This window comes from Saimiri boliviensis, chromosome 10, assembly GCF_048565385.1.
Source record: "Saimiri boliviensis isolate mSaiBol1 chromosome 10, mSaiBol1.pri, whole genome shotgun sequence".
Lineage (NCBI taxonomy): Eukaryota > Metazoa > Chordata > Mammalia > Primates > Cebidae > Saimiri > Saimiri boliviensis.
Genome location: NC_133458.1, coordinates 64,408,443 through 64,434,038, shown reverse-complemented (window position 1 = coordinate 64,434,038; position 25,596 = coordinate 64,408,443). Strand labels below are relative to the sequence as shown.

At 36.2% G+C, this 25,596-nt stretch overlaps 2 protein-coding genes and 1 pseudogene across 24 annotated transcripts in view; 1 reads left to right on the top strand and 2 right to left on the bottom strand.

Annotated features, from left to right (window-relative positions):
* Window positions 1–25,596, bottom strand: part of ADAM22 (ADAM metallopeptidase domain 22) — a 241,831-nt gene that overhangs the window by 126,251 nt on the left and 89,984 nt on the right. The gene's annotated exons all lie outside the window — the stretch shown is intronic.
* LOC120365336 (transcription factor BTF3-like) lies at window positions 19,815–22,758 on the bottom strand (annotated as a pseudogene).
* On the top strand, window positions 23,414–23,793 carry LOC120365337 (DNA-directed RNA polymerases I, II, and III subunit RPABC4). Its single transcript, XM_039472945.2, has one exon. It carries the CDS (start codon window positions 23,436–23,438, stop codon window positions 23,610–23,612), a length of 177 nt encoding a protein of 58 aa, XP_039328879.1. The 5' UTR covers window positions 23,414–23,435; the 3' UTR covers window positions 23,613–23,793.

The following is a 25,596-nucleotide window of genomic DNA, read 5'->3' as shown; positions in this document are numbered from 1 at the left end:
TCCTGCCAGGCCTCCCTTGACCATCATGATTATTTAGAGACAAGTGAACAATATTGGTGGAACAGTATTGAGAGCAGTGAAGAAAGTAGCTGTTGTACATCCAACCAAAAACTGTCTTTTTTTCCCCTTCATCATGAGTATATTATATATATTTCACAAATTTCCAAGGACTTAAAAATGTGAAATTGCACAGGAAAGACCTTCCTCAGGCAAAACTGGTACTTGCTACAGCATTTGCATCACACCCTATTAACCCAAACAGGAGAGACACTAGCCAGGTATTTGCAAAGGACTGTCCTCCAACCTTGCTATCAATCTGAAAAACTTCCCCAGTAGTAGGAAAGAAACATTATCATACAGAGGCATGTTTATCAGCAGATCCAACCAGCTTCCCTCTCTTGGGAATCTGAACTCAAAATCAGAAAAACAATCCTTCAGCTGATGAAGGAAAGAGAAAGTCAAAAGTAAGCTGACACTTAAAAGAAACTGAGCTGTACAGTGGTGAATACCAAAGCGAAAGCCTCAAATCTCCACTGCTGAAGTCTCTGAATGCAGAACAGCCTATCCCTGTACTAGACATCTTTGGGATCCTTGCCCTTTCACTGTCACACGAATCAAACTCACTGTTGAAGCCCGCGTGGGTAAAATTAAAATCACCTAAGTCAAATACTCTTCAGAGGAATACTAGCTGTGGTGTAGGAATAGTAGCAGTAATAATAAAAAAAAATTTTTTTAAACTACTTTTGAATCTTCCAGGTTTTCAAATTTCAAGGGAACATTTCCCTTTGAATTATAAAATCTAGGCATTAAGAAAATATGAGTCACTGCACGAATGTAATTACAGCAAAGAAAAGCCCTCTGCTCAGGAATTATGCAGCTATTTCAATCAATCCTCTATATACAAGTATTGCTGGAAAGTGCTCCATGTAATTTAATCCAAAAACTGCTCATGCAATTTGGTTTTGTTTGTTTGCATAATGTGAAAGTCTGCTAAATATTGTTATTTTAATGATTAGGATGAGAAATCTTAAATTTAAAGTTTCAATTTTCCCTCTACTAAACCATAAAACCTTTACTACTATCAAGTTAGTACCTAAGTAAATTTTCTTGAAGGTTCCTGAAGTAGAGATAATCAAATTACCTTAAGTTATTTTCCTTAGAAATACATCGTTTATCATTATTTAGGGACCTGCTTAAATCATTTTAAGTGTGGGGAAATGGAAGATCTCCTTAACATAAAGGAAATTTTACATTAATGTAAGTGGATCAGGTAGAATTCACTCCATGCTAACAGCTTAATACTGAAGTGTGAATGCTTGTTTGTGAACTTTGAAAAATAAAAGTAAATATCATTTTCAACCAAATTCTGAAGGCCACTTATTCTGCAAAGTAAGTAGATGTTTATAAAGTTAGAAATGTTTTGAGGCCTTTTCGTTATTTGTATGCCATAATAAGCCCAAAAAAGCAAAACAAATATAATGTAAACATTTTCAACCATAATAATGATTATCCTTTGTCTAGTGGGCAATTGCCATGAATCAAAGACAGCTGGTATAGTATTATACAAAGGTTTGGGAGTTAAAAACAAAAATAAATATTTTAATATTCCATCCAAGCTCTGCCATTTACTAGCTGTGTACCCTTGGCCAAGTCACTTAATCTTGATCAACATAATCAGCTTCTGCCTAAAATGGAGAAAGCAAAAAAAGAAAAAAAAAAAATCACTACATAAAGCTGGTATGGTATTAACCAGAACATAGATGAAAATGCATCCCAAATCCTGATTTGAATCATTCGCATACCCTATCCATCATCTCATATCTATCTGTCTTTCTCCAGAACTCCCCCTCTCTCACTGTTTTGGGACTTTAACCACGGAGTCTATCTACCACTTTTTCACTCTCCTGACCTCCCTCTTGTCCACTTAATCTAGTTTATATTCTATGATCTGTCCCGATAAATCACCTCCCTGCACACACTCTAAACCAATTTACACCTCTCCCCACTGTAATTGCTTGACCAAACCTCAATCACAGTAAAACTCCTTCTACTAATCAAAGTCTCACTCCAAGAAGCAGAACATCTTGAATGGTACCAGGCTGGTTATGATCACAGTTGTCAAATGGTCCCTCATCACAACACTGCCCTTAAGAACACTACACTTTTCTGGTCAATCTACTCTGAGAAGACCCTTCTAAGGCTCTCTCCTCACATCTCCAACATGCTCCCTCATTATTACTCCCTTCAGATAACCTCACTTCTGTATTTGCTGAGAAAATGAAAACAGGGCTACCTCATCTTTCCAAGCCACCAGTAACCCTGTTTCTGAACCAGTCTCTACTAGGATGTCAAACAGGCACCTCAAATTCAACATGTCTAATGCATAATTCTCTCAGTCAAATTCAAACATTCAATTCTACATTTAAAATGTATCCTAGTAATAACTTGACAGTGGAAAAAAAAAAAAACTGGGGACATCACCTTAACCAAGTGATCACAGTTAACATCACCAATAATAGAAAAAAACAAAATCACATGCTTCTGAAATGATGCTTGCTTGCATAAGAAGCAAACAAATGCACAAAGAAACTTGAAAGTGCAATAGATTTTCAAAAAAACAGCCTCAGAGCAAAGACCTATTCCGAGGTGCTGCCAGAAGGTGTAACCTCAAGGTCAAGAGTAAGTCAATGGTGTAGTTTTAAAACCTTTGATAAAACCTCAGACAGATTAAAGGTTTCACCCTGACCAAATCATCTACCTAAAACAGTTTCAAGGACTATTAAGGGCCTCAGCTACACAAAAGAATTTCAAAGAATCTTGTAGGTTCTCATACACATTCTCACCAAAACAAAAAGGTTAGTGTGAATCTCCGGGGCATTGTCCCATAGCATCTTAACTCACAGTAGAGAGGGACCTATCTCAAAAAGATCTGCGGATGTGGTTTTGTCTAATGGGGTAAGTGCCAGTGAAAGCCACATGAAACCTATGAAGTTCTTAAGAGAATTCTATCACTGGAACCACACCAGCTTGGACCAAAATGGACAGTCAGTTCAAACATTTTATAGTCAGGAAACAGACCTAGAAAGATAGTTAACTTAAAGCCTGACATATTTCTTACAAAAAAAAATAAATGTTGATTTAGAGGGTGAACCCAAGAACCGCAAAGGACTACTCCCAGGAAGCAAAGCAGAGCCTTAATCAACATACATTCCCTTATGTCAAAGCTGGTGAAACCAGTGACATACCTAATTCAATATCAGAAATTCAATAGACCAATGACTGCTAAGTAGCTATTCCCCACTTTTTGAACAGGAGTGCCTATCGCGTCATCCTGCCCCTATCTATCCTGTATCTTCGGTTATCTTTTTAGTTCAAGCGTCTATACCTCTGCTACCTCACCTAAGAAACCGTATCTACACCTGGACCTGATTCAGATGATGAGAACCTGAACAGTGCAGTTGAACCTGATACTATAATGGAATAAGATTTTTCAGGGGTGTCTTGAAGAATTCAGTGCATTCTGCATATGTGATAAATACAAATGATTTGTGGCCAAAGGATAAACTGTGGTTGATTAAAGAAGGTTACAAGTTGCCACTCTTCTAATGGCAAAGTGGAAATAATTTCTTCTCCCCTTGAATATGAGCTGGTCCTGTGAAAAATATGAGACAAGTGATACTGTGTGTCTTAGTCTGTTTTGTGCTGCTGTAAACAGAATATCACATAGGTAATGTATAATGAACAGAAATATATTGGCTCACAGTTCCAGAGGCTGGGAAGTCCAATATTAAGGTGCCAGCAACTTGTGAGGGCCTTTTTATTGTGTCATGATACGGTAGAGGGAGAGAGGAAGGACAGAGAAAGAGAGAAAAAAGGGAGAGAAGGAGAAAAGGAAAAACAAAAGGAGGAAGGAGATCATGGAGGGAAATTTGACAATACATATTAAATGTATACCTTTTGAACCTGCAATTCTGCTTTCTAATAATTTTAAAATAGATGTTTAGCTGTAAAGATGTTCAATATATTTTCAGTGTGAAACACTAAAAAATTTTAAAGCAATTTAAAAAATGAGATCCAAAAATTTACAATTAAACATTCTGCTGACACTAACATACCATAGAAGATAACAAAAGGTGATCATAATATCTACAAGAAAAGTTCTACATTTTACAAAAGAAAATATATATAAATCTTGTCATGAAAAAAGATTACAGTGAGCAATGCTTATCTCAGGCATCCCCAAACTTTTTACACAGGGGGTCAGTTCACTGTCCCTCAGACTGTTGGAGGGCCGCCACATACTGTGCTCCTCTCACTGACCACCAATGAAAGAGGTGCCCCTTCCTGAAGTGTGGCGGGGGGCCGGATAAACGGTCTCAGGGCGCCGCATGCGGCCCGCGAGTTGGGCCATAGTTTGAGGACGCCTGGCTTATCTGTTGGTAGTGAGACTGCTATTACATTCATTTTACTGATCTTATTTTGGCATCTTAAAATTTCTAAAACTAGTATGTATTGCATTTCTAATAAGAAAATTAAATTTTGAAATGTATTTTAGAAAGCCATCACCCAATGTTATTCACAAAGCAAACTAAATACATAAAATAGATAATTGGTTAAACAAAATATTTTCCATACATTTAGTAGAAAAGAATGAAGTCAACAAAAAGTCTTTAGAGTTTGTATTAATGGGTAATATGGTTCTTTATGTTAAAAAACAAAAGCAGAACACAAAATTATATAGAGAGAATATAACAATTACATAAATAAAACAATGCACAGGGAAAAAATACACTCACATGTTTTAAAATTTGATCTTTGAGTGGTGGCACTACAGGTCATTAAAAAAATGTTTTCTTTTTGGTTTATTATGTTTAAACAGTTTCTTCTGGATATTTATCACAAAATTTCTCAAAAAAGTATTAAACTTCTTATTTTTCAATTTTAAAAATAATAGCCATAATAGAAATAACAGCAATTTTGAGCACCTACTTCTATTGCCTCTGCTACCACTACTACTACTATTACTATGATTACTAATACCATTTCTACTGATCTAATGGTTTTGCATGCATTAACTCATTTGAGCCACACAACAACATGCTAAGTAGGTGCTGTGGTTTGAATGTATGCATCCTTCCCAAGTTTTTACATTGGAACTAAACCCTCAAGGTGATGATATTGAGGTAAGGCCTTTGGGAGGTTATTAGGTCATGAAAGCTCTGCCCTCAAAGAACAGATTAGCACCTTCATAAAATCTGGAGAAAGATAGTCCCCTTGGCCCTCCCATCCTGCCTGCCATGTGAAGACAAAGCATTTGTCACTTCTGGAGGACACAGCACCAAGGCATCATCTTGGAAGCAGTGAATGAGCCCTTACCAGACACTGACTCTGCCAGTGCCTTGATCTTGAACTTTTCAGGCTCCAGAACTGTGAGAAAAAAAAATTCTATGATTTATAAATTATTCAGTCTCTGGTACTTTGTTATAGTAGCAGGAATAGACTAAAGTGGTAGGTATTAGTATCTCCATATAAATGAGAAAACTGAAGGACAGAAAGGTAATTTACTCAAGAGTATGCAGGTAGTAGTAGTAAGTGTTATAGCAAGGATTCAAATTCAGACAGCCTCATTATAGAGCTCATTCTCTTGACCACTAAACTCAACCCCAACCTGTATCTTTACTTCTCCCATAATTTTCTTCTCTTTTTATTTGTCTAGTTTTCTACATATGAAATTACATCAGCCCTAAACTTTTCTACACAACTGTAAAGCCTTCAATACGGGCAAATATATTAGGTAATATATTAATTCCAATATTTTCTTGGCTACATCCCTCCTGTGGCCTTCTATTCTCCTGCTTACATCTGAACTAACTGCACCCTAGGCCTGTTGTACAGCTGTAATCCTAGAATTCATGATCCTGGGAATTCCCTCAGCTTCTCTCCTCATTGTAAACTGTTTCCTATATCTCACATTTTCTTGATCTTCTCCCTTTTATTTTGGTGGAGCTCAGTTTCCAATGCCTTCCAAATAAAGAATGCATGATATTAATTTATTTTAAATCTTGCACATACATTTTCTGAGAACTCATTTTTTATTTATGGTTTGGATTTGTAAGTACAGAAATCCTGCAGAACTTATATAGCATTGTTCCATTGTCTCCTAGTATGGCTAATAAGAAGTCTGATGCTATTTTGATTCTGATCTTTCCAATGTGACCTGTTTTATCCTCTATGGAAGCCTTTGTGATCTTCTCTTTTATCTCCACTATTCTAAAACATCAAAATTGTATGTCTTCATGTGGGTCTTCTTTCATTCACTGTCCTGGGCATTCAATGGATTCTTTCAATCTAGAAACTCATGTCCTTCAATTATGAAAAATGTTCTTAAAATTTTTTTTTTTATAATTTCCTATCTGTCCTTTCTCTAGTGTCTTTCTGGGACTCTTCCCAGTCAGATGTTTAGTCTCCTGATTCTCTAAATTTTCTTTTTTGCTTACTACTACCCTGGTGAATGATCCTCTTAAGTGTTTATCTTGTCACTCCTATTTTCCACTTCTTCATCTTTTGTCCTGTTCTCTGGGAGAACTTTCTTTTCTTTTTTAACTGTATTATTCAACTTTCTACTTCTTTTTTATCGTTTCTACTATTTTTTCTAGGTGTTTTTCTCTGAATTTTTAAGTATGATTTTCTTGTTTCATAAATTCAGTAATTATCTCTTTGAATACAGGAATACCTTGTTTTCCTGTGTTTTCTTTATTGTGCTTCACAGATACTGTGTTTTTGTTCTTGTTGTTGTTTTACAAATTGAAGGTCTGTAACAATGGGCCCCAGGCAAGTCTATCAGGACAGCATATGCTCACTTTGTGTCTATGTTACATTTTGGTAATTCTCACAATAGTTAAAACTTTTCATTAATTTATCTGTTATGGTGATCTGTAATCTATAGTCTTTGATGTTACTATTATAATTGTTTGGGGACACAATGAATCAAACCCATATAAGACAGTGAACTTAATAAATGTTGTTTATTATATATTATATAAATAGCTGTTCTCACAGCTCAACTGACTGGCCATTCCCCCATCTCCCTCTCCACAGGCATCCCTATCCCCTGAGACAAAACAATATGGAAATGAGGTTAATTAATAGCCCTACAATGGCTTCTAAGTGTCCAAGTAAAGGAAGAGCTGCATGTCTCTTACTTTAAATAAAAAGCTAGACACAATTAAACTTAGTGAGGAAGGCATGTTGAAAGCCAAGATAAGTCAAAAACTAAACCTCTTATGCCAAACAGTTAGGAAGCTGTAAATGCCAAGGAAAAGTTCTTGAAGGGTAAAAGTGCTGCTCTACTGAACACATGAATGACGAAAAAGCAAACAGCCTTATTGCTGATATGAAGAGTTTCAGTGGTCTAGAGAGAAGATCAAACTAGCCACACATTCCCTTAAGCCAAAACCTAATCCAGAATAAGGCCCTAAGTCTCTTTAACCATATGAAGGCTGACAGACCTGAAGAAGCTGCAGAAGAAATGTTTGAAGCTAGCAGAGGCTGGTTTATGAAGTTTCAAGAAGGTAGCAGTCTCCACAATATAAAAGTACAACCTAAAGCAGCAAGTGCTGATGGAGAAGCTGCCACACTTTATCTAGAAGATCTAAGTAAGATAATTGATGAAGGTGGCTACACCATACAACAGATTTTCAATGTAGACAAAACAGCCTTTTATTGGAAGAAGATGCCTCCTAGTCAGAGAAGAGAAGCCAATTCCTGGTTTCAAAGCTTCAAAAGGGTCGGATTCAGTGGCTCATGCCTATAATTTCAGCACTTCAGGAGGCCAACACAAGAGGATAGAGTGAGCTCAGGAGTTTGAGACCAGCCTGGGCCATACAGCAGGACCCTGTCTCTACAAAAAAATTCTAAAATTCTAAAAAGTAGCCAGGTATCGTAATGCATGCCTGTAGTCCAAGCTATTTGGGAAGCTAGGTGGATTGATTGCTTCAGCCCAGGAGGTCTAGGTTGCAGTGAGCAGTGACTGTGTCACCATACTCCAGTTGGAGCCACAAAGTGAGACAGTTTCAAAAAAAAAGAAAAAAGAGAGAGGGAGAGAGAGAAAGGCTGACTTTCTTGTTTAGGGCTAATGCAGCTGGTGACTTTAAGTTTAAGCCAATACTCACCATTATGAGAATCCTAAGGCCCCTAAGAATTATCCTAAATCTACTCTGCCTGTGCTCTGTAAATGCAACAACAAAGCCTGGATGACAGCATATCTTTGGACAATGTGGTTTACTAAATATTTTCAGCCCACCATTGAGACCTATTGCTCACGAAAAAATACTTCTTTCAAAATACTACTTTTCAATGATAATGCACTTAGTCACCTAAGGGCTCTGATGGAGATGTGCAAGGAGATTAACGTTGTTTTCATGCCTTCTAACACTACATCCATTCTGCAGCCCATAAATCAAGAAGTAATTTCAACTTCAAGTCTTACTATTTAAGAAATACCTTTTGTAAGGCTATTGCTGCCATAGATAGTGATTCCTCTGATGGACCTTGGCAAAGTAAACTGAAAACCTTCACCATTCTAGATGCCATTAAGAACATCCATGATTCAAAAGAAGTAAAAATATCAACATAAATATGAGTTTGGAAGAAGTTGATTTTGACCATCATGGATGATTTAAAATTAAAAACTTCAGTGGAGGAGGTCACTGCAGATGTGGTAGAAATAGCAAGATAACTAGAATTAGAATTAGATATGACTGAATGCTACATTCTCATGATCAAACTTGAATAGATCAGGAGTCACTTTTTTTTTTCTTGAGACAGAGTCTTGCTCCATTGCCCAGGCTAGAGTGCAGTGGCACAATCTTGGCTCACTGCAACCTCTGGCTCCTGGGTTCAAGCAATTCTCCTGCCTCAGCCTTCCAAGTAAATGGGACCACAGGTGCCTGCCACCATGCCAGGCTAAGTTTTGTATTTTTAATAAAGACAGGGTTTCACCATGTTGGCAGGCTGCTCTTGAACTCCTGACCTCAAGTGATTTGACCTCCACAGACTTCCAAAGTGCTGGGATTACATGCATGAGCCACTATGCCCAGCCAAGTCACTTCTTATGGACGAGCAAAAAAAGTGTATTTTTAAAGGCAGAATCTACTCCTGGTGAAAATGCTATGAACATTGTTGAAATAACAACAAAGATTTAGAATAATAAAAACTTAGCTAATAAAGCAGTGCCAGAGTTTGAGTGGATTAAGTCCAAATCTGAAAGAAGTTCTACAATGGATAAATTGCTATCAAACAGCATCTCATGCTACAGAGAAATCTTTTGTGAAAGTAATCAATGCAGCGAACTTAATTGTTATTTTATTTTAAGAAATTGCCACAACTACCCCAACCTTCAGCAACCACTACTCTAATCAATCAGCAGCCATCAACACTGAGGCAAGACCCACCAGTGGCAAAAAGATTGTAATTTACTGAAGTCTAAAATGATCATTAGCACTTTTAGCAATAAAGTTTTTATTGCTAAATAAGTTTTTTAATTAGGGTATATACATTTTTGTAGAAATAATGCTATTGCACACTTAATGACTACAATATGGTATAAACATATTGTTGGATTATTTTTAGGTTCCTGGGAACATATGTAGCTTTGTTACATGGATATATTGTATAATGCTGAGGTTTCGGCTTTTATTGAACCCCTCGGCCAAATAGTGAATATAGTACCCAATAAGGAGTTCTTCAACATTTGTCCCTATCCCTCTCTCTCCTTTTGGAGTCCCCAGTGTCTTGTTTCCATCATTACGTCCATGTGTATCAAAGGTTTAGCTCCCACTTATAAGTAAGAACATGCAGTATTTGTTTTTTTGTTTGCTTGTTTCTTTACCAATTCACTTAGGACAATGACCTTCAGCTGTATTCATGTTGCTACAAAAGACATGATTTCATTCTTTTTATGACTGCATAGTGTTCTGTGGTGTAAATATGTCACATTTTTTAATCCAATCCACCATCGATCGGCACTTACGTTGAGTACATGTTTTTGCTATTATGAGTAGTGTTTCATTGAACATATGAGTATAGGTGTCTGAACATAACTTTTAAATCCACTGGGAAACCATAAAATTTATGTGACTCTCTTTGTTGTGCTATTTTCTGTACTGAGGTAGTCTGGAATTGAACCCTCGATCTCTCCAAGGTATGCCTGTATATTATTACAGGTTTGAGTTTTTAAAGATTTTCTTCTGTTCCCTAATTTTTCTTTGTTTCAACTGAATTCATTGGTTTCTCTGCTCTCTTTCTTTTTGGTTAGACAGCTGATCATCCTTGGCTCTCCCCTGCTGTTGAGAATGAAGCACTAGAACATTCCTGGAAGTTCTGTGAAGAACAGCAGGGCTGTGGATGGGTGGGCGTCTCTAGAGGGAGGCAGAAATGTCATTGGAAGGCTTCCAAATGTCAGCATCCATACATTCTTTCCTATGGATTGATCACTTTGCCCAGAGAGTAAGCCTCCAATCTGTTGGTTGGATAGCATAAACTTGGTGTCAGTGCTGAGAGAGCAACCTGAGGATGGGAACTATGGCTCTCTGATTCAACATGTAAACACAGTACACCTCCTGTTTTCAGTATATCACTTGCCCTCAGCTGACTATTCCCCCAATCCAGAGACGTGGGTTGTTTCTCCAGAAAGAGAACCTCCTACTTCTGCCAGGAGAGGAAGAAGCATATCCCTGCTTGCTGGAACTTAGCTAGGCTTCTAACTGCTACTTAGGAAAATTCAGACTCTATATGCAACACACTATATGTTCTATATTCCACTGATTAAAATTATCTCTCCGGCATTTTCATTTTCACATTATAAGCTTTATGCTTTTCAAGCCTGCTTTTTTTTCTACCTACTGGAATTCCAATAGTTAGCTTTAACAGTACATGCCCTTCCAACTGCTGGTGAAAGGAAGGCCACCGAGATGAAAAGAAAACATCCTTTCTTTTATACCATCAGGAAAGCATATACTAATCTATGTCAAAGAACAGTCTTTGTGAACATTATTTCCAACAATAGATCCTTTCCCATAATTCAGACATGAAAATGTGTTGTTATGTCTCATGAAGGTAAGGATAACTTCTAAAAAGTCTGTAATTCTATTTCTTTCATTAATAATCTGTTATCCTATTAAGAATATTTAAACAGACATTTGTTTGCTATAAAGCATAAATAACCATTAAACCAAAAGAGTAGAATTGGCACTTCTCTTTTCTTCCATATGTTTATAGATGTGAAAGAAAATAAAACAAAACTAGGACTGTCAGGTTTCCCATTTTAAAACAAAGTTTTAGAGTTTAATGTCTTACAAAACTAAGATAGCTTTCTCTTCTCAGATCTATACCATCCCAGTTTTCTGAAGTATCTCATCACCTCTATTTCTAGAACTTTTCCCAAGTTCTATTTCTTGTTAAAATCAGAAGTCAGTTTTTTCCACTCTGGTAAGTCGGTTACCACTTGTCCATTCTTGTTATATCTTCCAAATTTTATTGATGTCTCTCATCTGTTTTATTCTTGTTAGTTTATTATACCTTCACTATCATTATAATGCAGCAAAGACATATGCAAGAGTTCAATCTGCTATACCTAGCCAGAAATACGTGGGTCCTTTTTAAATGTTTATTTTTCTATCATGAGCACATAATCATTATGATGGAAAATTATTGGATTAAACCTAAGCCAGGGAAATTTAAGTAATGGGGGCACGAAACAGACACCAAAGAGTAGAAAATTATGTCTCACCATTATCTCAAGACTCCAGCAGTAAGTCCTTAAAAGGTGACCTTTCCACTCTCTCGCATTTCAGTCTATTCCATTAGCTGTCATTTCCTGACCTAGATTTAAATTCTAAGGGTCATTTCCAGCAAATATCAGCCAACTTACAATTACTTTTGATGAGCAAGTAGTAATCACACCAAGTCGAACTATTTTGATTCCACTAAAAAGCCTTTGTGTTTTCAAAATACCAGAATGCTATACTAAATTATGGAATGGGGTTTTTTCCTTATTATAACAGAACTAAATAGTCAGATGAGAGTCATCATTTTAAAAACTGTCGTCTTGAGCTCTTCTTCATTTATGACAATGATGTCTCAATTGTTCAAAACTTCATTAAATTTTCTCTTTTGGAATTACCTTCAGAGACAATGTATGTAACACACAAGGAAAACCAGTCTCATTATTTCCTAACCATATTTTTGTGATTAACAAATAATTAGGCTAATCACTTAAAACAGTGAAAAGATGATTCTGAAGAGCTGCTGGCTACTTCTAAAACTCAAATATACCTTATTAAGGTTATTCCATCATTAAAAAGATTCCTAAATGTGGCCAGGAATGGTGGCTCATGCTTGTAATCCCAGCATTTTGGGAGGCTGCAACACAGCCAAGACAGGAGGATTGTTTGAGCCCAGGAGTTCAAAACCAGCCTGAGCAACATAAACCCTGTCTTAATAAAAAAATTCAAAACTGTGCTGTAGACTTTAAAAGTAAATCCTACCTGCCCACATCCAATCTAACATTGGTTTAGCAATAATGCTTTTATTGTAATAAATGCAATGCCCTCGTAACAACTTTAAAGGGATAACTCAGTTGGCTATACAAGTTTTGTAAGGACTGTTAAAAATTCTCATTGCCCCATGATCACTCTTAAAACTGGCTTAAAGAAATAATAAATGGAAAAAAAAAAAAAACATTTCAAGACCTTGACACAATGACCTAACTTGAGTTAGTTTCTATATTTTAAGACCTAATAATCATATCAAAACTGCAAACATAAAAGTTAAATATGCTTTGCTTTCCTATTCTGCCAGATTTTACAAAAGTGTTTCTAGGACAAGCTTTTAGCAGTAAATTTTCTTGTGGAAAATTACTAAATTTTTTTTTGCAGCATCTGAAAACATGCAAAAGAAGATAAGATGGAAAAGAAGAAAACATCATATATATTATCAATTGTGAATGTCTATACACCAGACACAGAGGATTGATTATCTAAGGCCTTTGGATATGGCACCACTTTTCACAATTATCTGATGAACCATTGTATTCCTCAATCTAAATTCAGCCAACAGCCCAGCAAAAGGAAAAACAGTGTTTTCATTGCTGCTTTTCAGCCATAAATTTCAAATTATGTTTTTATAAAAGAGAAATCAATGCATAATGGTCAGGCTTCATGTTCAGCTACTGGGCAATAGAAGAGATCCTAAAACAAAATAATCTCTCTAGAAGCATCCAAGTGAAAAGAATCCAAGATATATCTACATCACTGACATATTCTTCCCATGGCTCTCTCTACTGTTTGCTCTAATTTTAGATTCCAGTATTAAATGAATTAGGCATTTGTGGGGAATATTTTAATAAAAATTAAGCATTGTCCTTGCCTATGAAGAGGATGAAGAAGAAAGAAAGAACCTATAAATATTCTATGCAGATGTACCCAGAAGTCCAAAAGTATCAGTTAATAGAGACTCCATAAATATTTTAAAAATTGCAATGAAATTAAATGGAAGCAGGAACTAGGTATTGCACAGGACTAACAGAATATGTCCCAAAATGCCTGAGAATAATCTGAGGTTTTTCTTTTGTGCAGATTCATAGGCCACAAGTAATGGTATAACAGCTGTAAAAGTCTTGAGCAATGACTGGCAACCCAAAATAGCAAGTAAAACATTTGTCATAATAGGGGTTGGAGTCTAAGAAAACATGGTTATCACACTTCAAGGAGAAATAACTAAAAGATGTCAAGATGGACATCAAAACACACACAAAAATCTATGTACAATTAAAAGAGCACATAAATAAACAAAAAGAATCATGAAAGATGTGCTAGGGGGCCTCACTCCCTCGAGTAACTGGATTTCAGGTAGTGAAATTGGCACTAGCATAACTCCTGGAGTCTTACCCTCCCTATGGAGGACTGAGTTATCTTTGGACCGTGGTCCACATTTCTCAACTAGGTGCAGTTAATATTTTTAAAGTTTGTAAACAGTGAGGATTTTCTCTTTTCTTTTCCTCTCTGCCCTAGATCAATGTGAATAGAGATTATGAGAATCTGTCTGCTCTACAGACCCAAATCATTCCTGAATATCAATGTCTATACTGTTAAAAAGGAAACGGGGACGGGAGCACTAAGAGCATCACTTGGCCTTCACATTCAAGGTACAATGCTTTTCAAAGTTTCAACAGTTAAAAAAAAAAATTGGAAATTGTTTTTTTCAAATGGAGTTTTAGTTCTGTCACCCAGGCTGATCTTTAAATCCTGACCTCAAGAAACCCTGTCACCTTGGCCTCCTGAAATGCTAGGATTACAGACATGAGCCATTACACCCAGCCAGAAACACGGATTCTTTGCTTTCAACTTTCTTGTCTCTCAGTGTTTCCAAACTTGGGCAGGTCTAGGGAGCAAGGTCCTGAGAACAAAGGATAGTTGAGCAAGAAGAAAACTGGGAAGAAATAAAAGATATATATATATATATATATATATATATATATATATATATATCTGATATTTGTCAAGTTTGAAGAAACAGCAGCATGGTCCATTATAAAAACCCTGTAAATTAAGAACTGTAATGCCAGGATACTGATTTGAACCCGGAGAAAAAAGACTCACAGGCAAGTAAAAACTACTAACTTTAGGTTTTTTTCTTAAATTTAAAACAAGAAATTGCTGAATTTTGAATTTAAAACATTAAAATTTAAAACTCCACTTTTCACTAATAAAGTAAACATATTAAAAGTTCACTAAGGTCATTCCTAATTCTAAAATTCTGACATGGATTTAAGTTATCCAAAAAAAATATTTACATGTTGATATAGGAAAGGTGTTTGGACAAAGAGATGAAAATGGCATCAGCTGAAAGAATATATAAAGAACTCAGGAACACAATTCACAGTGATGAGCACCCTAACAGAAGTGTGCAGGAGAAACTGACCGTGTATGCAGAGGAATCTCACACACATGCAGAAGAGGGCACCTAATCAGGCCTGGAAAGTTCTAAGGGAGGGGAACAGAATGGTGATTATGGAGCAAGGATGTTTCCAAGATGAATGTATGATAGACCTGAGTCTTGAAGGAAAAGAGACTGGAGGGAGGGAGGGAGCTGTGGTGGGACAGGCACATGATAGGCAGAGCTTTTTAGCAATATAATAACAACAGAAAAATTCAGAGAAGCATGGAAGAATATCACCTCAGCATCCCACAGGGAAGTCAAAAACAGCTAGAGCAACGTTGCATGTGATGGAAACAGGGTGTGAGAAAGACATTTTCATATGTTTCTGGTGAGAATATAAATTATGTATTCCCTTTGACTCAGCAATGTCATTTCTGGAATTTATCCTACAGATATAATCCCACAAGTTAAAAAACATATGTGTACATGACATCACAGCACCATTTGTTTTTTGTTTTTGAGACAGAGAATCGCTCTGTCACTCAGGCTGGAGTGCAGTGGTATGATCTCGGCTCACCACAACCTTGGCCTCCCAGATTCAAGTGATTCTCCTGCCTCAGCCTCCTGAGTAGCTGGGATTATAGGCATACGTCATCATGCCCAGCTAATTTTTTGCATTTTTAGTAGAGACAGGGTTTCTCCATGTTGGTCAGGCTGGTCTTGAACTCCTGATCTCAGATGATCCACCCGCCCTGGCCTCCCAAAGTGCTGGGATTACAGGCATGAGACGCCGTACCCAGCCCACACCATCTGTAAAAATAAAAAACTGTGAACAAACTAAATGAGCCTCAACAAAGGAATATTTAGTAAATTATGATAAATCCATCCAATGGTATACACTATATAGCCCTTAAAAAGAATGAAACATTTTTATATGTCTTGATACAGAATTCTCTCTAAGACATTTTGCTAAGTGAGGAGTAAGGATATTTTTTACTTAATTACTTTTCTTTTCTTTTTTTGAGTTATCCTAAAATCTCTAAGAATGCCTCTGAGCATTTCCTCTTCTCTTTAACTCTTTTAATTATTTTTTTTTTAAGAGAGAATTTTGCTCTGTTCCCCTGGCTGGAGTGCACAGTGGTACAATCACGGCTCAAAGCAACATCAAACTCCCAGGCTCAAGTGATCCTCCCACCTCAGCCTCTCAAGTAGCTGGGACTACAAGCATGCATAATAAGATACCCAGCTAAATTTTTTAAATTATTTTTAGTGGAGAGGGGGTCTTGCTATGTTGCCCAAGCTGGTCTCTAACTCTTGGCTTTTGCTAATAGATATCAGAAGGATATACTTAATATGCCAACATCTGTGTACAAAAAATACACGTATGTGTGTGTCTGTGTTTGTGGAAGATCCTACTAAATAATAAAGGAAATTTGAATGTATCTGAATGTATTATAAACTCATATAATTTAATAAAATTGTTAACAATTAAAATAATTAGTAGTATATTCAATGTTCAGAATACACACAGTTCATGATACATAACAAAAATCATTTTTAATAAAAGACAAAAAAAATCCAAAACATGCCTGCATGCTCAATTTTTAGAAATATGTAAAAATTTAGAAGGCGCCTGACTCCATAGAACTTTGTGTCTCATTAACAATATAAGAAAATACAAAAATCAAATCGCAGCATATCACTGAGAGCCACAATAAATGGATCTAACAGTAGGCACATAGACGCCATGAAAAGAAATGATCTTGGTGAATCAGAACACTCAAATCAGGATTCTGGAAGACTTAATTGCTGGAAGATAGATGAAATGTTCATAGTTTGTAAAGAGGCATAAAGGAACATTTCAAATGAAAAGAATAACAACAGCAGAGCTATGGCAGGAAAAAAGGTACAAGTGATTCCAGAGGCAGAGAAAAGATAAGCCTGCCTGAGGGTTCAAGTTGAGGAAATAATACCACCAGCTAGCTAGCATTTATGGTTTGCCTACTGTGTGCCAGGAACTGTACTAGGTATTTTAAATGCATCCATAGATCACAGAAATAAACAGCCAATTGGGAAGGTAGTTATAAATATGACCTTATTTGGCAGGCTAGGAAATAGATGCCTGAGAAGTCAAATGGCAAGCCCAATGAGGTACCCAAGTGGCCAATGAAAGTAACAAAAGTTCCACAGCTGGTGAATGATTACACCAAGAGGCAATCCCAAGTAGGTCTAATTCCCGAGTCCACTGTCTGAACAACCACATTCTACTATTAATGAAAAGGGGTAAAACTAAGTTGCCAATGATTTTATATTGAATCAACAAAGTGGCCAGTGTACATGAAAGAACGATTCAAGATGAAAGTCCTGTAAAAATTAACCTAACTGTAATGGTGTTGGAAAACTGGATATTCACATGCAAAAGAATAAAATCAGACTCTTAAATCATGACATATACAAAAAAAAACTCAAAATGAGTTAAAGACTTAAACATAGACCGAAGCTATAAAACTTTTAAAAGAAAACATATGATAAAAGCCTCTTGGTATCGATCTGGGCAATGATTTTTTTTTTTTTTTTTGTGGCTATAATGCCAAAAAACACAAGCAACAAAAGCAAAAATAAGCAAATAGCATAATACCAAACTACAAAGCTTCTGCACTGGAATAATCAACAGAGTAAAGAGACAACCTACAAAATGGGAGGAAATATTTCTGAAGCAAACCTCTGATAAAGGGTTAATATCCAAAATACATGAGGAATTCAAAAAACTCTACAGCAAGAAAACAAATAACATAATGCAAAAATTAGGCAGAGGACCTGAATAGGTATTTTTCCAAAGAAGATATACAAATGGCTAAACAGGTAAGTGAAAATATGCTCAACATTATTAATAATCAGAGAAATGCAAAGTGAAACTACAATGAGATATCACCTCATGCAAGTTAGAATGATTTCTATCAAAAAATAACAAAAAGATAGCAAGTGCTGGTGAGGAGGTAGAGAAAAAAATAAAACCCTCGCACACTGTTGGTGGGAATATAAATTAGTACAGCCATTAGGAAAAACAATCTGGAGGTTTCTCCAAGAATTAAAAATAGAACTATGATATGATCCAGCACTCCCACCTCTGGGTATGCATCCAAAGAAAATGAAATCAGTATGTCAAAGAGATATCTGCACTCCCATGTTTATTATAGCACTATTCGCAATACCTAAGATATGAGATCAAACTAAGTATTCACAGATGAATGAATGGATACAGAAAACAAGGCATATATATATATATATATATATATATGCGCACACACACGCACACACACACACACACACAATAGACTACTCCCCAGCCTTAAAATGAAGGAAATCCTGTCATTTGCAACAACATAAATGAACCTGGAGGACATTATAAGTGAAATAAGCCAGGCACAGTAAGACAAATACTGCATGATATCATTTACATGTGAAATCTAAAAAAGTTGAACTCACAAAAGAGAAAGAACAATGATGGTGCCAGGCACCGGGGGAAGTGAGGAGGGTGTACAAAGAGACACTGGTTAAAAGGTACAAAAATCCAATTAGACTGGAGCAATAAGTTCTGGAGATCTATCACAGTGTGGTGACTATAATTAGTAATGTATTATATACTTGAAAATGGTGAAATGTTCTCACCATAAAAACAGGAAAAGTATGTCACATAACAGATATAGTAATTCACCTGATGCAATCATTTCACAATATGTACACGCATCAAATCATCATGCATACCATAAATACACACAATTTTTTTCAATGATATCTTAATAAAACTGGATGGGAAACTGACAGTAAAAAAATAACCTAACTGCAAGAGGTAGAAAAGATTAACAAAGGAGATTCATAATTAAAATGTCTCCATTAGGCCAGGCCCAGTGGCTCGGAGGCCGAGGTGGGCGGATTGCCTGAGGTCAGGAGTTTGAGACCAGCCTGGCCAACATGGTGAAATCTGGTCTCTACTAGAAACACAAAGATCAGTCAGGTGTGGTGGCAGATGCCTGTAATCCCAGCTACTTCAGAGGCTGAGGCAGGAGAATTGCTTGAACCTGGGAGGCAAAGGTTGCAGTGAGCCAAGATTACGCCACTGCACTCCAGCCTGGGCAACAAGAGCGACACTTTGTCTCAAAAAAAAAAAAAAGAGTCTCCATTATACGTCTAAAAAGAAAAAAAAAGGCTCCATTATATGAGTTTAATAAATTTCTTCAAATCAGAGGAGATTTTAGTGGAAAATTCCATATATATATATATCCATCTGTGTGTTATCATTATGGAACCACATAACTGAGCAAATAACACAGCATTTCCTGAGCACTCTAAAAACATCATCATCATAATCACAGGTGATGTAATGCAGAATCTATTACCCAAAAGGGAAGAGTAACTTTTAAGTTAATTTTAAATTACTTTCTTCAAATAACTGAATTATCAATAGCTTAGCTAAGAATGAAACTGCAATGTAATACTTGAGAGTAGTCAAGGGCAATTGTTTGACAATTTTGAAAAACATTTTAAATATCTACTTTTTAATAAGTGACATATTGTTTAGCTTCCCTATTTTAATTTCAAAAAGAAGTACTTCTCTTTGGATGTAATGTATGCCATATTGTAGCAGTGAGAAGAATAGTTGCTTTGATTTATAAAATACACATTTATAAAAACAGATGAAAAGAAGTATCTTTGATGCTAAGGATGGAAATTATTTTCCCTGGAATCCCTTATACTTTTAAATGGTATGCACACTGATTAAAAACTCTCCACAATTTCCATCCACATATGGACTTGTGTGGATTTGCATGGATGTATCTGAAATAAATAATAAAAATGCTCTTCTTATTTTGTCTATACCTTTACTCAGCTTTTTCACTGATTCAAATAGAAAATAAATGTAAATTTTTAAGTACATATTTTCTTTTTTTTTTTTTTTTTTAAAGAGATGGAGTCTTACTATCCCGGCTTACCCATGCTGCAGAGCACTCCGCAGTCATAATATACTAGAACCTCTAACTCCTGGGCTCAAGCGATCATCCTGCTTCGGCCTCCCAACTAGCTTGGACTACATGCGTGTGCCACCGTGAGACCGGCTAGTGTACATTTTCCATAATGAAGAATGGCATAAACCTTACCCTGAAAAGTAGAATATTCTTTATCCATATGTTTATTTATCTGAACTAATTTATATACTTAATAAAATAATAAACAGAATCATTCTTATTCCTTTTCCAACAGTCACTTGCCTGAGATCTATGCTTCAGAGAAGAAATGGCAATATTGTATGAAGCTGCAGATTTGAAATGGGCAGCTAGCATCAAACCCCCAATGAACTAATAGGTAAGCTAACTGAAAAATGACCATTGTGCAAGGAAGTTTGTGTCATCCACATCCTTGCTACCAGAAGCAACATTTTTTTTCTACAGCTATATGGTATATTTCTTTCCTTAGAAGGCATTAATATATTCAAATTTTGATCTGATGTGACAAAGAAATAGGAAAAAATATCAATTAATGAACAAGACAATCAGGATGCCTTGAGATTAGGTTAGAAGCACATTAAGTCACACTCAAGAATAAGATATTATATTGTGGATTCCTACCTATCATCAAGTCTCCCTTAATCAAGTGCAAAATGTCAGCCTGACCTGAACAAGTTCAGGAAAGACTTTTGAATTGGAGGATAAATACAATTACTAATTGAGCCATAAATGTATTGTTTTCCCTAAATGAAGCGAAATGCTAAGTCAATGGAGAGAAATGAAGACTGAATGCGTATGTGCGCTATGGTAAAAATATTAATTTCCAATTTCATTTCAAACTTCTTCAAATCAAGTATAAAGCTACAGGCCCTATATCAGATTAATCTATTAATACATAAACAAAAGATTGTTCCACATAATGGTCTTGATAGCTATAAGAAGCTCCAAATTAAATAAGCAAACAAAATGGTTAATTCTTTCAGTGTCAGTATTTAGTTTCATATCAGCTAAATACCAGGTCAACATAATCCACCCATCTGAAATGAAACCAAAGTTCACTTCTCCCTTTTTTGTTCCCTACAAGATGCTCTAGCTAACACACCATATTTGGAAAGATTATATAAATTTTTAAATCCTGTGTAAAGTGGAAGTAAACTTGAATCTTTCTTATGACCTACTAAATAAACAACCAGAAACTGACAATACACTCTGATGTATTTAAAATTAATGAAAAACAGTGAGAAAACCCTCCCCTGAAGATAAACTTTCTACTTAGATAGGAGAAATGACTTAGACAGTAGAGCAAACAATACAAAATAGATAGGACTCAAAGAAAAGCTCTATTACCAATTTTAGCAATACCAGCAGAAAACAATTAACAACAAATCTCTATATTTACAGAGAAACAGATGCTATTTATAAATACATTTTAAGAAACCAGAGCAAAATACTATTCTCTCTATTCAAATAAAAAATCTACATTTTTATTTCATTTCTCAACAGATTTGTTTCTAAGAAAAATCTCATTTCAAAATGTGGCTTGGCTCACATAAACACATACAAAGGCAACTTAAAATAAAAGGAATGCTATTCCTCCAAAGGTCAGAGGATGAAATAAGATGAAAGCCATAATTTGATTATTCACCAGAAGCAATTATCCTTATCTGGGAAGACAGAGGAGGGCAGTCACTTTACATTATACTTTACCTGGGCTAGGAAAAAAAGAATGTTAAATTGTCCAGAATTTTATAGCAAAGGATAAGGGCAAAAGACTGGCATGTATCTTTCATTAAAAACATAAATTTGCAAAATTAATCTTAAATTTCACATTCAAATATGGTTGAATTGTGGGAAATATTTACAAAAAAGTAAGAAAGACAGATTTTTTTTTTTTAAACTAGGAAAAGAGCTTTATTAACCTTGGTTTCAAACTTGATTCCCAGGCTTCTTCGGCTTAATTAGCTGCAAGGAATGAATTGTGTATAAACAAAAAACTGAAAAGAGCTGCAGTGTCCAAAGGGCTTGGGCTTAAAAATATTCGAGATCTAGAATTTATCAGATCCATACACAAAAATTTCTTAAAAAGCAGTCGTAATATAAAATAGCAGCTCCCTGTAACTTCTTCAAGTTTTATCTTCAGAAGTTGACTCAATTCAGTTTGTCTCATTCTTGGAAGCCTCATCAAAATTCTCCACAAGATCTGGAACTTCATCATCATCCTCCTCTCCAGGAGCAAGTGGAGCTTTTCCATCCACAGACTGTTTGGGCAGAGCTTCAGCCAGTCTCCTTAAACTACAGACTGTCTGCCCCAAGCTGGTTTAGGATGCTGGGTGGCATTTCTGTCAGCTGCTTTGTCTCAGCATGGCCTGTAATGGTGAAAGTGTTCACTGCCAGAGATGCCTGAATTTTAGGGTTGTTAAAGTGGATCACTGCTCCTTGTTTTGTAAACATATTCACCTCTTCAATACCAGAGATATTGTTTACCCCTATGAAACCACAGGGGTAACCAAACTTCATAGGGTAAACTTAACTTCTTTAAGGAGAACTGGAGTTTTTTATCATCTGCTGTGGCTGTTCTATGAACCACCTTCTTCTTTCTGTGAGCAGTACCTTTCCCACTAATGCGCACTTGTGCCTGCAGTTTGGCGAGCTTTTCCTGGTTCATGATTGTTTCTTTCATCTTGTCAGAGTGGATAGGGGTCGTGCGGGGGACTAGGGTTGGTGCTTAGGGGGGTCTCAGGTGGACCAGCTGAGATTAGGTGGACACCCAAAGACAGATTTAAGATAAAATAAGTGTATAGATCTAGATGGGTATATATTAAAACATTTTGTAGGTAGGTTTTATATATATATATATATATATATATATATGGATATATAATTAGTATAGCTTTCTGCAAACATGCATATACTGATGTAAAACTCCAAGCTGGCATTCCGCTGGCACCACCTATGTTCGTATAACCATTTTAACTTACACACATAATTAATGATGGCACTCACTACCATTCTTGGTTCCATTTGTCCTGTGATAAAGAATTCTAAGATAGCCCCCAAGATTTCCACCCCAAGGTATATATACCTTGTACAGTTCTTTCCCCTTGGATGTTGGTAGGACTGTGAATATGATGGGTTACCATCCACATAATGTTACATTACATGGCTAGGAAGGGTTTTCACAGATGCAATTAAGGTCCTATATCAGCTGACTTTGAGTTAATGAAAAGCGGGATAACTTTTAGTGGCCTAATTTAATATTGTGAACCTTTAATTGGGTCAGAAGTCATAGCTAAAGCTCTCCTGCTAGCCTGGAAAAAGCAATTGTCATATTATAAACTGCCTATAGAAAGGGCCATGGGACAAGATTTGAGAGTGACCCTTTGGGGCTCAGAGAGGTTTCAATCCAACTGTTATCAAGAAAACAGGGACCTAGGACACCGAGACGAGCTGGATTGTATTTGGAAACAAGGAGTTTTCCCGTGTTGCAGACTAACAATGGACACTCAGAAGGACGTTCAACCTCCAAAGCAGCAACCAATGATATACATCTGTGGAGAATGTCACACAGAAAATGAAATAAAATCTAGGGATCCAATCAGATGCAGAGAATGTGGATACAGAATAATGTACAAGAAAAGGACTAAAAGATTGGTCGTTTTTGATGCTCGATGAAACCTGGGAATTCAGAGGAATGTCTTCACTTAGATTTGCTCTCTCAAAGTTTCTACTTGTTGTATAGCTTTCGATTTTGCATACAGTAGTTTCGCCTTCAAGGGATACATCCCAAGGCCCCCAGTGGACTCCTGAAACCTCAGACAGTACCAAACTTTTATACACCTTTTTTCTATATATACATACCTTTTTTCTATATATACATACCGACGATAAAGTGTAATGTATAAATTAAGCATAGCAAGAGATTAATAAAATAGAACAATAACATACTGTAATAAAGTTATATGAATGTGGTTGGTCTTGCTCTCAAAATATCTTCTTATACAGTGTACAGTACTCACTTATTTTCGAATGTGGTTGACTACAGATAACTGAAACCACAGAAAGGAAACTTGGAATGAGTGAGGCACTGCTGTACTTAGGAATACAACTATATACATATGATTTGATTTTTAAGACCATATTGTATTTATCTAATATTTTGTGTAAAGCAATTTTTTGTTCCATTACATGACTTTTTGTTTTATTCTATATGTAATCTGACACACAAATAACGGTAAAGTTGCTTACCCAAACCATACTTTTAATTAAAACCTAGAATCATCTGCGGTGCTTGTTAAAAATGCAAGTTTCTAGAACCCTCTGAAGTTGTGATTAAATAAATTTATTGGAAACCAAATAAATAATAAAAAGAAAACAGGGACCTTAGTCATTGAGCCACAGGAATGCTGAATTCTGCCAACAACCTTGAATGAGTCTGAGAAAACTCCCAAGCCTCAGATATGACCATCTCCCAGCCAACACCTTTATTTCACCCTGAGCAGAGACCCAGATCATTTGAAAAAATATCCTGACCCACACAGGGTGTGAGATAATAAAGTTGTGTTATTTTAAGCCACAAAGTTTGTGGTAATTTGTTACACAGCAATAGAAAAAAGAACAAACAAAAAAAAACTCTAAAATTTTAATTTTCTCTTTACCACATCATCTACAATCGATATTTAATAAATTTGGATGATAGGGAAAGTAATAGAACCACTTAAAGATGTGTGAAAATCTAGAAGACTTGATGATGGTAGGGAATAAACTGGTGAGTTTAACAATGGATGTGTTGGCTAGGCTCAGTGGCTCACATCTGTAATCCCAGCACTTTGGGAGGCTGAGGTGGGTGGATCACCTAAGGTCAGGAGTTCAAGACCAGCCTGGCCAACATGGTGAAACCCTGTCTCTACTAAAAATACAAAAAGTAGCTGGGCATGGTGGCAGGTGTCTGTAATCCCAGCTACTTGGGAGGCTGAGGGCAGGAGAATAGTTTGAACCCAAGAGGTGGAAGTTGCAGTGAGCCAAGATCGTACCACTGCACTCCAGCCTGGGCAACAGAGCAAGACTCCATCTCAAAAAATAAAAATTAAGAAAAAACAATAGACATGTTGATCTTGAAGTGATAACAGAAATTCAGGCCCTTTGAGAAGGATGCAATTGGAACTGGCGGTGTGGGGAGAATTCTCATGAACGAGGTCAGGCTTGCAAATATCTACAGAAATAGGGTTGAGCTGTGATGATGAGTGGGAGAGTGAAAAGGACATTGACTCAGGCTTGGATACGTCCACATTTAGAGAGGGAAGATGTGCTAAAAAGAAGTTGGAGGAAAGGAATAAAGAATTACTATTAAGAGTTGAGGACGAGAGAATCAATCTTTCAAGTGCCCACAGAGAAGCCAAGGACAAAGAAAGGTCATTAAGTTTGAAGCCTAGTATGTTACTGGTATCGTGGCAATAGCATATTCAATAGAACAACACAGATAGAAGCAAGACAGTGAGAAAAAGAAAAGTGGCTCGTTGTTTCTTTCTTTTTTAGATAGGTAATAAATGCCAAACTGTAATCACCACTGGTCATATTAAACACAGACACACAGACATATACACACACACGCAAACATGAATGAAAAACATTTCAACCATATATATATTATCTGTCCCTG

Bases quoted from the DNA above. Each gene is read 5' to 3' on its own strand.
- LOC120365337 (XM_039472945.2), top strand. From the start codon at position 23,436: ATGGACACTCAGAAGGACGTTCAACCTCCAAAGCAGCAACCAATGATA.